Below are 13,261 nucleotides of genomic sequence, written 5' to 3' on the forward strand. Positions count from 1 at the left end.
TCAGTCTGTCACATCTGGAGTATTTCTCTTGTCTTTTCCGGTGTCCTGTGTGAATTTAAATATGCTCTCTCAAATTCTCTCTTTCTTTCTCTCTCTCGGAGGACCTGAGCCCTAGGACCATGCCTCAGGACTACCTGGCTTGATGACTCCTTGCTGTCCCCAGTTCACCTGGCCGTGCTGCTGCTCCAGTTCCAACTGTTCTGCCTGCAGCTATGGAACCCTGACCTGTTCACCGGACTTGCTACCTGTCCCAGACCTGTTGTCCCAGACCTGCTGGAACCCTGACCTATTCACCGGACGTGCTACCTGTACCAGACCTGCTGTTTTCAACTCTTTAGAGACAGCAGGAGCAATAGAGATACTCTCAAAGACCGGCTATGAAAAAGCCAACTGACACTTACTCTTGTGTTACTGACTTGTTGCACCCTCGACAACTACTATGATTATTATTATTTGACAATGCTGGTCATTTATGAACATTTGAACATCTAGGCCATGTGCTGTTATAATCTCCACCCGGCACAGCCAGAAGAGGACTGGCCACCCCTCATAGCCTGGTTCCTCTCTAGGTTTTTTCCTAGGTTTTGGCCTTTCTAGGGAGTTTTTCCTAGCCACAGTGCTTCTACACCTGCATTGCTTGCTGTTTGGGGTTTTAGGCTGGGTTTCTGTACAGCACTTTGAGATATCAGCTGATGTAAGAAGGGCTATATAAATACATTTGATTTGATTTGACTAGGTCTGGAGAGCTGTGTGAAATGAACGTCAGGCTAGGTCTGTGGAAAGTCTGACCAGAAGACAGATCTGCAGTGCCATCACTCACCACCAGATGGAGCCTAATCACCAACTGCAGGCCCAGATGGTGTGTGTGTCAGTATGCATCAGTCACATGCTTAACAACCTGTTAGAAACAGACAGAATCTGTGAGAGACTTGTCTTATGAGTACCTTGTTTTCTGCGTATTACATCAGTAAACCAGATTAAGCCGTGTTATGAAGCCCTATTTGGTTTGATTTGAATTCATTACACATCTATTTTTCGCTTCAAATAACTCATAAAACAATGATAAACATGCTCTGTTGGCGAGTCTGTCTGCTCTATCAAGCTGCTCTGTGTGTGTGTGTTTATCTGTTCACTTTGTCTGGTCACTGACGCTAGGACACCTACCTCGAAGCGCGGTATGAGAAAGAAAAGGCCTTTAGTGTGTGTGTTTCCTGACCTCCTGTGTCCAGCCTATGTGCACTTGTGTGGGTCTACTTAAAATGTTCTATATAATATACTTCCACCACAATCTCTTGACCTGTCAGGTGGATTTATTCTGTCTCTCCAATGCAATCAGTCACCTTTAGAGGGGAGGAAGGCGTGACTAATGAGAGAGAGGGAGAGAGAGCTGGGGGGATAGAGTGAAATATTAGTCCAGACTGAATGGCTTATCAATGCACTCAGATGGAAATAAATGAGAGAAGGGAATAAGGGAATACAAGAGGGAGAAGTAGACAGAAATGACCAGAAAGAATAGCAAACAATAAGAGAGGAGAAAAGTGTGTATGGTAGTCATGGCTACAGTGGTGAAGAGCATGAGAGAGGGATCACTTTGTAGGAACAATGGGAGGATGAGAAAGAGAGTGTGTGTGTGTGTGTATGCGTGTGTGTGTGTGGTTGAGAGAGAATCTGTCAGTGTCACTTAGCCGAAAGGTTGCAGACAGCTGACTAAGTAAGAATATGTAACACCCTTTCAAATACACACACACACACACTCCACCCCCGTGTACGCTCACACACTCTCCTCCTGTCTCACACTGACACTGCAAAATACTGGTTAGCCTCTGAACTCCTCAGACACTTCCAAGTAGCATTAGTGACAGACACACTGACTCCTCTGATGTGACATCCCCAACAGCTCATGGCAATGGCACCTCAACTTCAAACGGTTGATCCTCCCCAACATACACACCTACACACCCTCTTATATTCACTCTCTCACACACTCACACTTCTACAGGGAGTACAAACATTAGGAACGCCCTTTGGCCCTCAGAACAGCCTCAATTCATCAGGGCATGGACTCTACAAGGTGTCGAAAGCGTTCCACAGGGATGCTGGCCCATTTTGACTCCAATGCTTCCCACAGTTGTGTCAAGTTGGCTGGATGTCCTTTGGGTGGTGGGCCATTCTTGATACGGGTAAGCGTGAAAAACCCAGCAGCGTTGCAGTTCTTGACACAAACTGGTTGGTGTGCCTGACACCTACTACCATACCCCGTTCAAAGGTACTTAAATCTTTTGTCTTGCCCTCTGAATGACACACATACACAATCCATGTCTCAATTGTCTCAAGGCTTAAAAATCCTTCTTTAACCTGTCTCCTCCCCTTCACCTACACTGATTGGCATTTCACTGTCCTTGTCCACGTGACAATAAAACCTGCAAACACAGGCAGCACATGGTGAGGCTGCATCATAGCTGCATTAGTGGGCTTTTGTCAGCAAGTAGCAAGAACAAACTGGACATCAAAATATATTCAGCTGCTTAGGGAGAAATAATCAGTGTTGCTTTATGATCAAAAACCTGGAATAATAAAGAAACAGATACTCAAACTGGTGCATGAGTCTGTTGACAAAGTTTGGCAATAGAGAAGACTTCTATGACTGGCATAGCCACTGTATCAATTAATCCCATTATCAGCATACAAAACCCTTTGTAACCTGACTACTATTCACTAAATCATTGTGAATTGGACTGTATTCACTACTGACATACTGTCAAATAGCTGTGACTGTGTCTCCCTGTTCACTGACGCTATGACACCTAGCTCAAAACGCAGTATGAGAATGGAAGGGCCTTTAGTGTGTGTGTGTGTGTGTGTGTGTGCGTGCGTGCGTGCGTGCGTGCGTGTGTGTGTTATATGTAGTGTCCTTTCATTAAAAGGTGAGATGTTCTGCGCTGCTGGCCCTCCACTTAGATGGGAGCAGGAACACATTACGGAGAGCTCTCTCCCTCCATTCTCTCCCGCTCTCACTCTCATCCTTCACTATATTTCCCCTACCTCTATTTCTCTCTCTCCCTCTCTTTATATTTTCTCTATCATTTCACTGTCTCTGTTCTCTCCTCCGTCTCTCTCTCTCTCTCTCTCTCTCTGTTCTACTTGATTAAGCCATCAGATAGAGAGCAGAACGCTGGGCTGTGGCTGGATCCATCTGCATACAGTGATTAGTATGAAGCCCTGGGTGAGCCCACACAGCTCTCAGGCCACTAATGCAATCACAACCATTAGGATATGATGGAAGCTGTGGAGCTCAGCTGTAACTGACTGTCTGATGGACTGAGGCCCTGTCTAGTGCTTTATTGAGGAGGTCCTATACTTCACTTGCTCATCAGTTCACATTTGATCTGTGGCCATCTGCTCAGTGCCACTGTTTGTTCGTCATGACGACTTAGTCAAAGGCTCTGGAACATGAACATGATAATTCAGGGTTAGTTGTTAAGGTCTGTGACAAGGTTAGAAGGAAGGAAGGAACGGGCGTTGCACAAACAACACTGTGTGCTTGTGTGTGTGTGTGTTTGGGGGGTACCTGTGCCTCTCATCCCGCTTGTAAAGGTTGAGGGGACTACGAGAGATTGGAGGAATGAAAGAAACAGAGTAAGAGTGAACGAACGTGTGTGTGTGTTATGGCTGATCGGATCCATGGATGGGCTGATCGCTCTCTCCCTTCTGCCTGTCCATCTCCCCTTTCTCTGTTTCGTAGCTAAATCCGTATGTCATTTGCTGTCCTTAGAACACAACAACGCTGTGTTGCTTTGTACATGCTTTTACAGACAGAGAAGGGGGAGAATGAATCTGTATACTGTGGGGTTGGCATAGCAACTGCCTTTCCAACCATTATTGCTCTATCTGTTGTATTATTCCTCTGTCACATCTGTTTCACACCATGTGTGACATATGCTTCAGAGGTGTGGCTTAACCTTTCCAATACAAAGCACCCAAATCACTTTTTCTCAAGGTCTTTACACCAATCTCTCCATCTTTCTTGCAGACCCCTAACCTTTATGGGGGGCATAGGTATCCACCTCCATTTTTCTGTCTTTCCCAATTTCTCTCTTGATCACTCACCTCTCCCCACCTCTCTCTGGGCCAGCCCTCTCCTTCTGGGCCAGCCCTCTCCTTCTGGGCCAGCCCTCTCCTTCTGGGCCAGCCCTCTCCTTCTGGGCCAGCCCTCTCCTTCTGGGCCAGCCCTCTCCTTCTGGGCCTGCCCTCTCCTTCTGGGCCTGCCCTCCCCCTCTGACCACTGATTGTCTCCGTCTAGTTTCTCTCTCTCTCTGTCTGGTAAAGTTGTATGGACAGCGACGTCCCTTGACGTCACTGTATTCTTCCTGGGATGTCTCTCTCTCCCCGTGACCCTCAACCTTTCCCCGAGGCTTTTATCTTGGTCGCGCGATCGCTGGACCCGCCACTCTCCCATGGTGACCTGTCGCCCCGACCCCAGAGCATCCTCGCTCCACACTCCTGCACTTTCCCTCCTCCTCTTCCCCTCTCCTGGCTCTCTCTCTCTTTCCCAAGCTGTGAATTCAGTGGCATCTCCTCTATTTCTCCATACCTCTCTGCCCGTCTACAAACTGCCATTTAATATTATCATGACTGTTCAGTTCACTGTTAAGGTCCGGAAGTTTTGCCCCCATCGTCTCTATTACCATGACTACGGTCGGTCGGCGATGAGGCACCGGCTGTGATACAGGTATCATTTACATTTTTCCCTACAGGGAAGGAGAGTTGACATATGGCAGGTGCCGTAATAGTTTAGTAATCCGTTGGAATCGTACCCCAGACGACATGATGCGCTTTACTATCTGCAATATTCCCTAATCGCAAAGAAGATTATTAGGCTACAGGGAGAAAAGGTGCTGTCACATTTCATAATCTTCTCCTACACAACACAATTCCACGCGCACATTATTCCCTCATCCGGTTAGAGCGCATAGGCTTAATATTCTGTTAAGAAAAAGCACAATATGGAAAACACATGAGAGTGTGTATAGCCCTACACTGTGCATAATCATAGGCTCATGATTGAAAATAAGATAATTACTTAGATAATATGCTATGACATCAAAACTCCTAAGGCTGGTTGAGGTAGCCTATGTGAAGGAAAAACTAGGCTGTAACACCATGGCTATACTATCCTATCAGCCTATAAGCATGGCTCAATCAAGTAACATTTATATTAGCGCTTATTGTTTTTCATATAAATGGCCCTGCAATCTGATGATAGGCTAGAAGGCTATAGCCCTATCATAAGCATCATGCACTATAGGACTATGTAGGCTGATTATGACTCTTGATGTAGGCTATCAGCAGTGGTGTAAAATAGATACTTAAGTAGTTTTTTGGGGCATCTGTACTTTGCTATTTATATTTTGTACTTTTACTTTACTACATTCCTGAAGAGAATGATGTACTTTTTACTCCATTCATTTACCCTGACACCCAAAAGTACTTATTACATTTTGAATGCTTAGTAGGACAGGAAAATGGTCCAATTTATTCACTTATCAAGAAAACATCCCTGGTCATACCTACTGCCTCTGATCTGGCGGACTCACTAAACACAAATGCTTCATTTGTAAATTATGTCTGAGTGTTGGAGTGTGCTGCTGGCTATCAGTAAATTAAAACAAAAATTGTGCTGTCTGGTTTGTTTAATATAAAGAATTTGAAATTATTTGTACTTTTATTTTTTGTATAGTTTAGCAATTGCATTTACTTTGATACTACTTAAGTATATTTAAAACCGAATACTTTTACACTTTTACTCAAGTAGATTTTACTGTGTGACTTTTACTTGAGTCATTTTCTATGACGGTTTCTTTACTTTACCTCAAGTATGACAATTGGGTACTTTTTCCACCACTGGCTATCAGATAGGTGGGCTAACAGCCGCTCCTCGGTCTAACTCTGATTGGGAATAGGCCTATTATTACGCGTCTCTAAGTCTCCTGTGTCGCTCTGCAAACTCAGCACCTTCATTTCCCTCATCCTGATTGCGATGTCTTATATCGGACTGACCACGGACAATTTACCCCTCGAGAAGGTAGACTCCAGTTGCCGTAAGTGACCACAATCAGAGACCACAGGAAACTTGCCGGAGGCGGCCTCATCCGCCCGCTCACTTAGCAGAGGCGCGCCCCTCTATATCTCCCACTCTCTTGACTATTGAGCTCTCTATGTCTTTGTTTACTAGTGAACAATGAATTGTTGTCGAGCAATGACCCGTTTTCCATCATTCAGTTAGGCCTATCTTAATTTGACAGCGTTTGCTGACATTAGCTTAAAGGTCGAAAAGCCTAATGGTTTTCACCTGTAGCTGTCTAATTCTGCCCGTCAAAATAAGACTTGTCTATTGTTTTTGTCTGTGTATGTTTTTGTTTATTGTAAAAAATAAAAAGTTAAATAAAATATTAGAAAATAAGACTTATTTTTGTAAAAATAAAAAAACGTGTTCACCCATGCTCACGAGCTGCTGAATAATAAATACAAAGTTGTGTGTAGGCTACTCCCGTGAACGAATGAATTACTCACCCTGTCGGAGAGGATGCGGGCTATATGACACAGTTTCCCGGAGAACTGGGAGCAAATGTAACAGTTGCATTACATAAGCTAGTAGCAATATTAGCCTATATGATCATGATCCATAATAGCGTAATATCATTTATATTCGCGTTGTTATTATGGGGTTCAACGGGAAAGAACGTCTGGATGGCTTGATAAAAATGTATTTGTAGTTTTTCTTGTCTTCATAATTACCCAGTGACTGTCCAATGAGAATTACAGGGAGGGAAGGCAGAGAGCGAGAGCAAGCGAGAGAGAGTGAAGTTGAGAGAGACATATTCGGAGAGACAGTGTGAGCGATAGAATGAGTGAGTGAGGTAAAGGAAGAGTTGCATAGGAAATCATATTTGTCATTTATAGGCAACCTTTCTCCGTTTAGCATAGCATGTTTGCATGTAGATGTCGAGTAGTCTAGCGATTCAGTTATTTTATATGGTGAGAATGCTGACGGAGATTTTCATATCAACAGTAGGTTCATAAAATAATCATGAAAGATTATTCAGTTCTTTCATTTTTAAGGACATTTGAAATAATCGATATGCGTGATATCAATTCATTGATCCCTGGACTGACGGAGATAAAGACGGATTGATTTTCCAACGGCGAATTGAGGGAAGGAATCATCCAGCACAGAGGGAAGGAAGGGAACCAGTGAATTATTTGGGAGAAATCAAGGCGCTCTGTCTCCTGTGAGGACCTGTCGCTGGTCTAGCACCTAGAAGAAGGGAAGCAAAAGATGATGGAATGGCCGTGACAACATGAAAAAGAAAAAGTGTGGGGGTCTATTTTCATCCAGCCAGTGATTCAACACGACTGACCTGGGGGACAGAGAAGGGGAAGAGAAGGTAGGAGGAGGAAGAGAGAGAGAGGGGGGTTTTGGGGAGAGAAAGACAAATAATGCATGGTGTTTGGGTGGGAGATAATCTGTGAGATTTTAGGAAGGTAGTTTAAGAATGAATAAAAGTTAATTGAAAGATCCTTGCCGTGTTTTAACGGAAGCATGCATTCTAGGGGGACCAGTATTCAACTGTGCGCTCAATAAAGTAAATACTTTGAAAATAATAATTTGTGAAACATTAATGATTTGATTTGCTTTTAGTCACGTCCAGATAATTTGCTATAGTCTATCCTATCTGAATGTAGAACAGATTACATTAGTATGACAGAGATTGGTGGAAGGTGGGAGAAAGAGTGAGAGAAAGAGAGAGAGAGAAAGGGAGGGGGAGATGTGAGGATGACAGGGACAGTTGACTCAGTGCAATAGGGAAGTCAATATTCTCTCCGAAGCTGATCAGTTCTCTACTAATTTCAACTTCTCATCCATCATGTGCTCCATCTCTTCCACGCCTCCCTTCCTCCATCTCTCTCTTCCTTCCTCTCTCCATTGTTTCCTAATTAAACCACATCTCTCTTCTAATTCTAATGTTTCTTCTGTACTTCTCTTCCCATTTTTCTCTCTCCTTTTCCTCCCTCTGTCTCTCCATTAGGTAGAGAGTGGCCTGTCACCCTCCGGCCCCCACCATGGAGCCCCCTCCCTCTCTGAGCTTGACTCTCCTGGGAGGCAGTGAGGACGAGGACCCACGGTTCCCCCTCCCTCTGAGTGGAATCTCCCACTCCTCCATGACCGGCAACTACCCGGGATCAAACCACTCCAACCACAGGGGGGGATCCAGCCTGGACCGGCTGAATGGGTCCCCCACCACACCTAACATGCCCAAGGCCTCCCTCCCCAAACTGCCTCTGTCCTCAGTGGGGGGTCAACCCCTGCCCCCCCTCCCCAATGCCCTTCACCCCACCAGCACCCCTCTGTCCTCGTGCCTGGGTTCCCAGCACAGCCTGAGTGGAGACAACTCCCCAGTCTACAACGCCCTCTTCTACTCCTCACACTCCCCTTCCATGGAGAGAGAGAGGGACAGGGATAGAGAGAGGGGATGTAAGCACCGCCAGGCCAGCCCGCTGGTCCATCGGAGAGACAGCAACCCTTTCACGGAGATCGCCATGAGCTCCTGTAAATACACAGGCGGCGTGATGAAACCTCTCAGTCGCCTCAGCGCCTCCAGACGCAACCTCATCGAATCAGACAGCGGCAGCGACACCAAAGAGGGCGGGGCAGCACCTGTTACCGGCACAACTGCCATTGGAGGGCGGGACCGGGACAGAGAGGCTCCACCCACTTCCTCATCCTTGCCATCCTCCAATCAACCAACCCAGAATCCTCCAGAGATAGTGATCTCATCAAAAGAGGACTCGCCATACGCAAGGGGTTATGATATCACCGACTCATCCTCCAATCAGATGTCAATATACCATCAGAACCACGCCTTGGCGGGGAGTAGGGGAGGTTTAAGCAGTGCCGGGGGCACAGGAGGCGGGGTAGGGGGCAGCAGGCAGGGAGGTGTAGGAGGTGTTGGGGCTGTAGGGCCGAGGGGGAGCTGCTCCAAGGCTTCTAGTTCTAAACGTAAGAACCAGAACATTGGTTATAAACTGGGCCACCGGAGGGCGCTGTTCGAAAAGAGGAAGAGGCTGAGCGACTACGCACTCATCTTTGGAATGTTTGGCATCGTCGTCATGGTGATCGAGACAGAGCTGTCCTGGGGTGTTTACAACAAGGTGAGCTGAAGGGGAGGGGTTCATCTGACCCAATGGGTGTGCTTAATAATGGGTGTGCTTAATAATGGGTGTGCTTAATAATGGATGTGTCCAGTGTCATGGTGCAGTAGGCTTAAAAACGGTTGTCCAATAACTTGTCCAATTAGAATGATGATTTCTGTTTTCCATTTCAGAATGTGTTCTCATTTGTACCTGCTGAACTTGATGTGAGAAATGGTTGGCTTTGGGGGCTGTGTGATTGGTGGGGTAGTGGGCGGTAGTAGTGTTAGGGTCAGTATTTTGTAAGGTAGTGGGGGCTAGTGTTGGGGTCAGTGATTGGTGGATTAGTGACTCCTGGGCAGGGAGGCAGTAAGTAGTTCAGCTGTTGGGTATGGGTAGTAGTGTTGGGGTCAGTGATTGGTGGGTTAGTGACTCCTGGGCAGGGAGGCAGTAAGTAGTTCAGCTGTTGGGTATGGGTAGTAGTGTTGGGGTCAGTGTGAGGCAGCAGTAGTAGGTGTAGTAGCAGTAGCAGTAGAAGTAGCAGCAGCAGCAGTAGAAGTAGCAGCAGTAGCAGCAGTAGAAGTAGCAGCAGTAGCAGCAGTAGAAGTAGCAGCAGCAGTAGAAGTAGCAGTAGTAGCAGCAGTAGTAGCAGCAGTAGCAGCAGTAGAAGTAGCAGTAGTAGCAGCAGTAGAAGTAGCAGCAGCAGCAGCAGTAGAAGTAGCAGTAGTAGCAGCAGTAGCAGCAGTAGAAGTAGCAGCAGTAGAAGTAGCAGCAGTAGTAGCAGCAGTAGAAGTAGCAGCAGTAGAAGTAGCAGCAGTAGAAGTAGCAGCAGTAGCAGCAGTAGAAGTAGCAGCAGTAGCAGCAGTAGCAGCAGTAGAAGTAGCAGCAGTAGAAGTAGCAGCAGTAGAAGTAGCAGCAGTAGCAGCAGTAGAAGTAGCAGCAGTAGCAGCAGTAGAAGTAGCAGCAGTAGCAGCAGTAGCAGCAGTAGAAGTAGCAGCAGTAGAAGTAGCAGCAGCAGCAGTAGAAGTAGCAGCAGTAGCAGCAGTAGAAGTAGCAGCAGTAGCAGCAGTAGAAGTAGTAGAAGTAGCAGCAGCAGTAGAAGTAGCAGCAGTAGAAGTAGCAGCAGTAGAAGTAGCAGCAGTAGCAGCAGATGAAGTAGCAGCAGTAGCAGCAGTAGAAGTAGCAGTAGTAGCAGCAGCAGCAGCAGTAGCAGCAGTGAGAGGTTACTGATATCTCATCTGTCTGGGTAATGGTGAGTGTAATAAGGCTAGCTGGACTGGCCTCTGGCTGTGTGTGTTTGTGCTTTTAGATTTCATTTGGTACTGTGTGTGTGTTTGCATGGCCCTGTGGGAGACCTGGAGCATGTTGTCCTTTTGCAAGCACTGCCCATGTTCCAATACTACGTCTTCTGTCCTTCCTTCCTTCCTTCCTTCCTTCCTTCCTTCCTTCCTTCCTTCCTTCCTTCCTTCCTTCCTTCCTTCCTTCCTTCCTTCCTTCCTTCCTTCCTTCCTTCCTTCCTTCCTTCCTTCCTAGCACAGCAAAGATGAAGGATGGGGCAGAGCGGGTGTGTGGGGTATTTGCTCAGAGGGGTCAGTTGATGGCTACAGTAGTCAGTAGTCATATTCCTGGATAGTTCCTGGATATCAGTTTGGTGACATCAGTTTGGTGATGTCAGTGTGTGTATGTGTTGACTTGTGTCTGATATTTTGTGTGTGTTGTGCGTCATAATTTCAGGGGAAATCTTTCCCTCAGCGCACCTCTATTCACCTCCTGATACTTTCCTCCTTCTCCCTCTGCTACCTCTCTCTACCTCTACCTCTCTCTCTCTACCTCTCTCTCTCTACCTCCCTCTTTCTACCTCTCTCTACCTCTACCTCTCTCTCTCTCTACCTCTCTCTCTCTCTACCTCTCTCTTTCTACCTCTCTCTACCTCTACCTCTACCTCTCTCTCTCTTTCTACCTCTACCTCTACCTCTCTCTCTCTCTCTCTCTCTCTCTCTCTCTACCTCTCTCCCTCTGCTACCTCTCTCTCTACCTCTCTTTCTACCTCTCTCTCTACCTCTCTCTACCTCTCTCTCTCTCTACCTCTCTCTCTACCTCTCTCTCTACCTCTCTCTCTCTCTACCTCTCTCTCTACCTCTCTCTCTCTACCTCTCTCTCTCTACCTCTCTCTCTCTACCTCTCTCTACATCTCTCTCTACATCTCTCTCTACCTCTCTCTCTCTACCTCTCTCTCTCTACCTCTCTTTCTACCTCTCTCTCTACCTCTCTCTCTACCTCTCTCTCTCTCTCTACATCTCTCTCTACCTGTCTCTCTCTACCTCTCTCTTTCTACCTCTCGCTCTCCCTGCTACCTCTCACTCTTTCTCTCTCTCTCTACCTCTCTCTCTCTACCTCTCTCTACCTCTCTCTCTCTACCTCTCTCTTTCTACCTCTCTCTCTCCCTGCTACCTCTCACTCTTTCTCTCTCCCTGCTACCTCTCTCTCTCTCCTCTCTCTCCCTCTCTCTCTCTCTCTCTCTCTCTCTCTCTCTCTCTCTCTCCCCCCTCTCTCTCTCTCTCTCTCTCTCTCTCTCTCTCTCTCTCTCCCTCTCTCTCTCTACCCCTCTCCCTCTCTCTCTCTCTCTCCCTGCTACCTCTCTCTCTCTCTCTCTCTCTCCCTCCCTCTCGCTGCCTCTTCCTCTTTCTCCCCGAAGACTCCTGTCTCGCTTTCTTGCTTTCCTCTTTCTTCTTGATATTCTTGGTTTGAATCTCTTTCTCTCTCCTCTTTTTAATAGCCTGAAGGAAGCTGTCTCCCCTCTTCATGCTCCCACCCATCTCTCTGCTCCTCTGTTCTTCCAGTGGTTAAACCGGGGGTGTGTGATCGGCAGTGAGGATGGAGGAAGAGAGATAAATAAAAGGCTGTAGAAAGAGAGAGAAAAGGAGAGGCGATAATGAAAAGGCTGATTTAGGTTCTTATCCCAGCTCCAGACAAGTCTTCTCTTCTATGAATCAGACGCCATTGTGTGTCACAACTCAAACAGACATGGATCAGCATGGACGCCATTGTGTGTCACAACTCAAACAGACATGGATCAGCATGGACGCATTGTGTGTCAGATGCTTTTGTTTAAGAAGTACATTCTAATTTCATAAACAGTATAGGGATTTGTAGTAACGAAGCATCTTGTGAATATTTATCGGAGCGGACGGCATTGAGCATGTGTGTGCGAGCATCTGTGTGTGTTTGTGTGTGCATGTGTGTCATCAGTGTGACAAACCCAAGTGTTAGTTGATGGATGAGTATTGATCCTAACAGGGTTTGAGTGCAGGAGACACTATTACATTGTGTTTTCATGTCTGGCATGGCAATGACTAGGGAGCTTAAACAGACTGGCTACCTGGCTAGAGAACAAACAGACTGGCTACCTGGCTAGAGCAAACAGACTGGCTACCAGGCTAGAGAACAAACAGACTGGCTACCTGGCTAGAGAACAAACAGACTGGCTACCAGGCTAGAGAACAGACTGGCTACCAGGCTAGAGAACAAACAGACTGGCTACCAGGCTAGAGAACAAACAGACTGGCTACCAGGCTAGAGAACAAACAGACTGGCTACCAGGCTAGAGAACAAACAGACTGGCTACCAGGCTAGAGAACAAACAGACTGGCTACCTGGCTAGAGAACAGACTGGCTACCAGGCTAGAGAACAAACAGACTGGCTACCTGGCTAGAGAACAAACAGACTGGCTACCAGGCTAGAGAACAAACAGACTGGCTACCTGGCTAGAGAACAGACTGGCTACCAGGCTAGAGAACAAACAGACTGGCTACCAGGCTAGAGAACAAACAGACTGGCTACCAGGCTAGAGAACAAACAGACTGGCTACCAGGCTAGAGAACAAACAGACTGGCTACCAGGCTAGAGAACAAACAGACTGGCTACCTGGCTAGAGAACAAACAGACTGGCTACCAGGCTAGAGAACAAACAGACTGGCTACCTGGCTAGAGAACAAACAGACTGGCTACCTGGCTAGAGAACAAACAGACTGGCTACCAGGCTAGAGAACAAACAGACTGGCTACCAGGCTA

At 46.7% G+C, this 13,261-nt stretch overlaps 1 protein-coding gene across 1 annotated transcript in view; it reads left to right on the forward strand.

Annotated features, from left to right (window-relative positions):
* Window positions 1-6,760: 6,760 nt before the first annotated feature.
* The window catches only part of LOC106605884 (small conductance calcium-activated potassium channel protein 2), a 128,870-nt gene continuing 122,369 nt past the window's right edge, over window positions 6,761-13,261 (forward strand). The window contains exons 1-2 of the mRNA XM_045698956.1: window positions 6,761-7,445; window positions 8,088-9,210. Coding sequence (XP_045554912.1) covers window positions 8,122-9,210 — 1,089 coding nt within the window. The 5' untranslated portion in view covers window positions 6,761-7,445; window positions 8,088-8,121. The remainder of the gene's footprint in view (window positions 7,446-8,087; window positions 9,211-13,261) is intronic.

The sequence above is a fragment of the Salmo salar genome, chromosome ssa02, assembly GCF_905237065.1.
Source record: "Salmo salar chromosome ssa02, Ssal_v3.1, whole genome shotgun sequence".
In the NCBI taxonomy this organism is placed as follows: domain Eukaryota; kingdom Metazoa; phylum Chordata; class Actinopteri; order Salmoniformes; family Salmonidae; genus Salmo; species Salmo salar.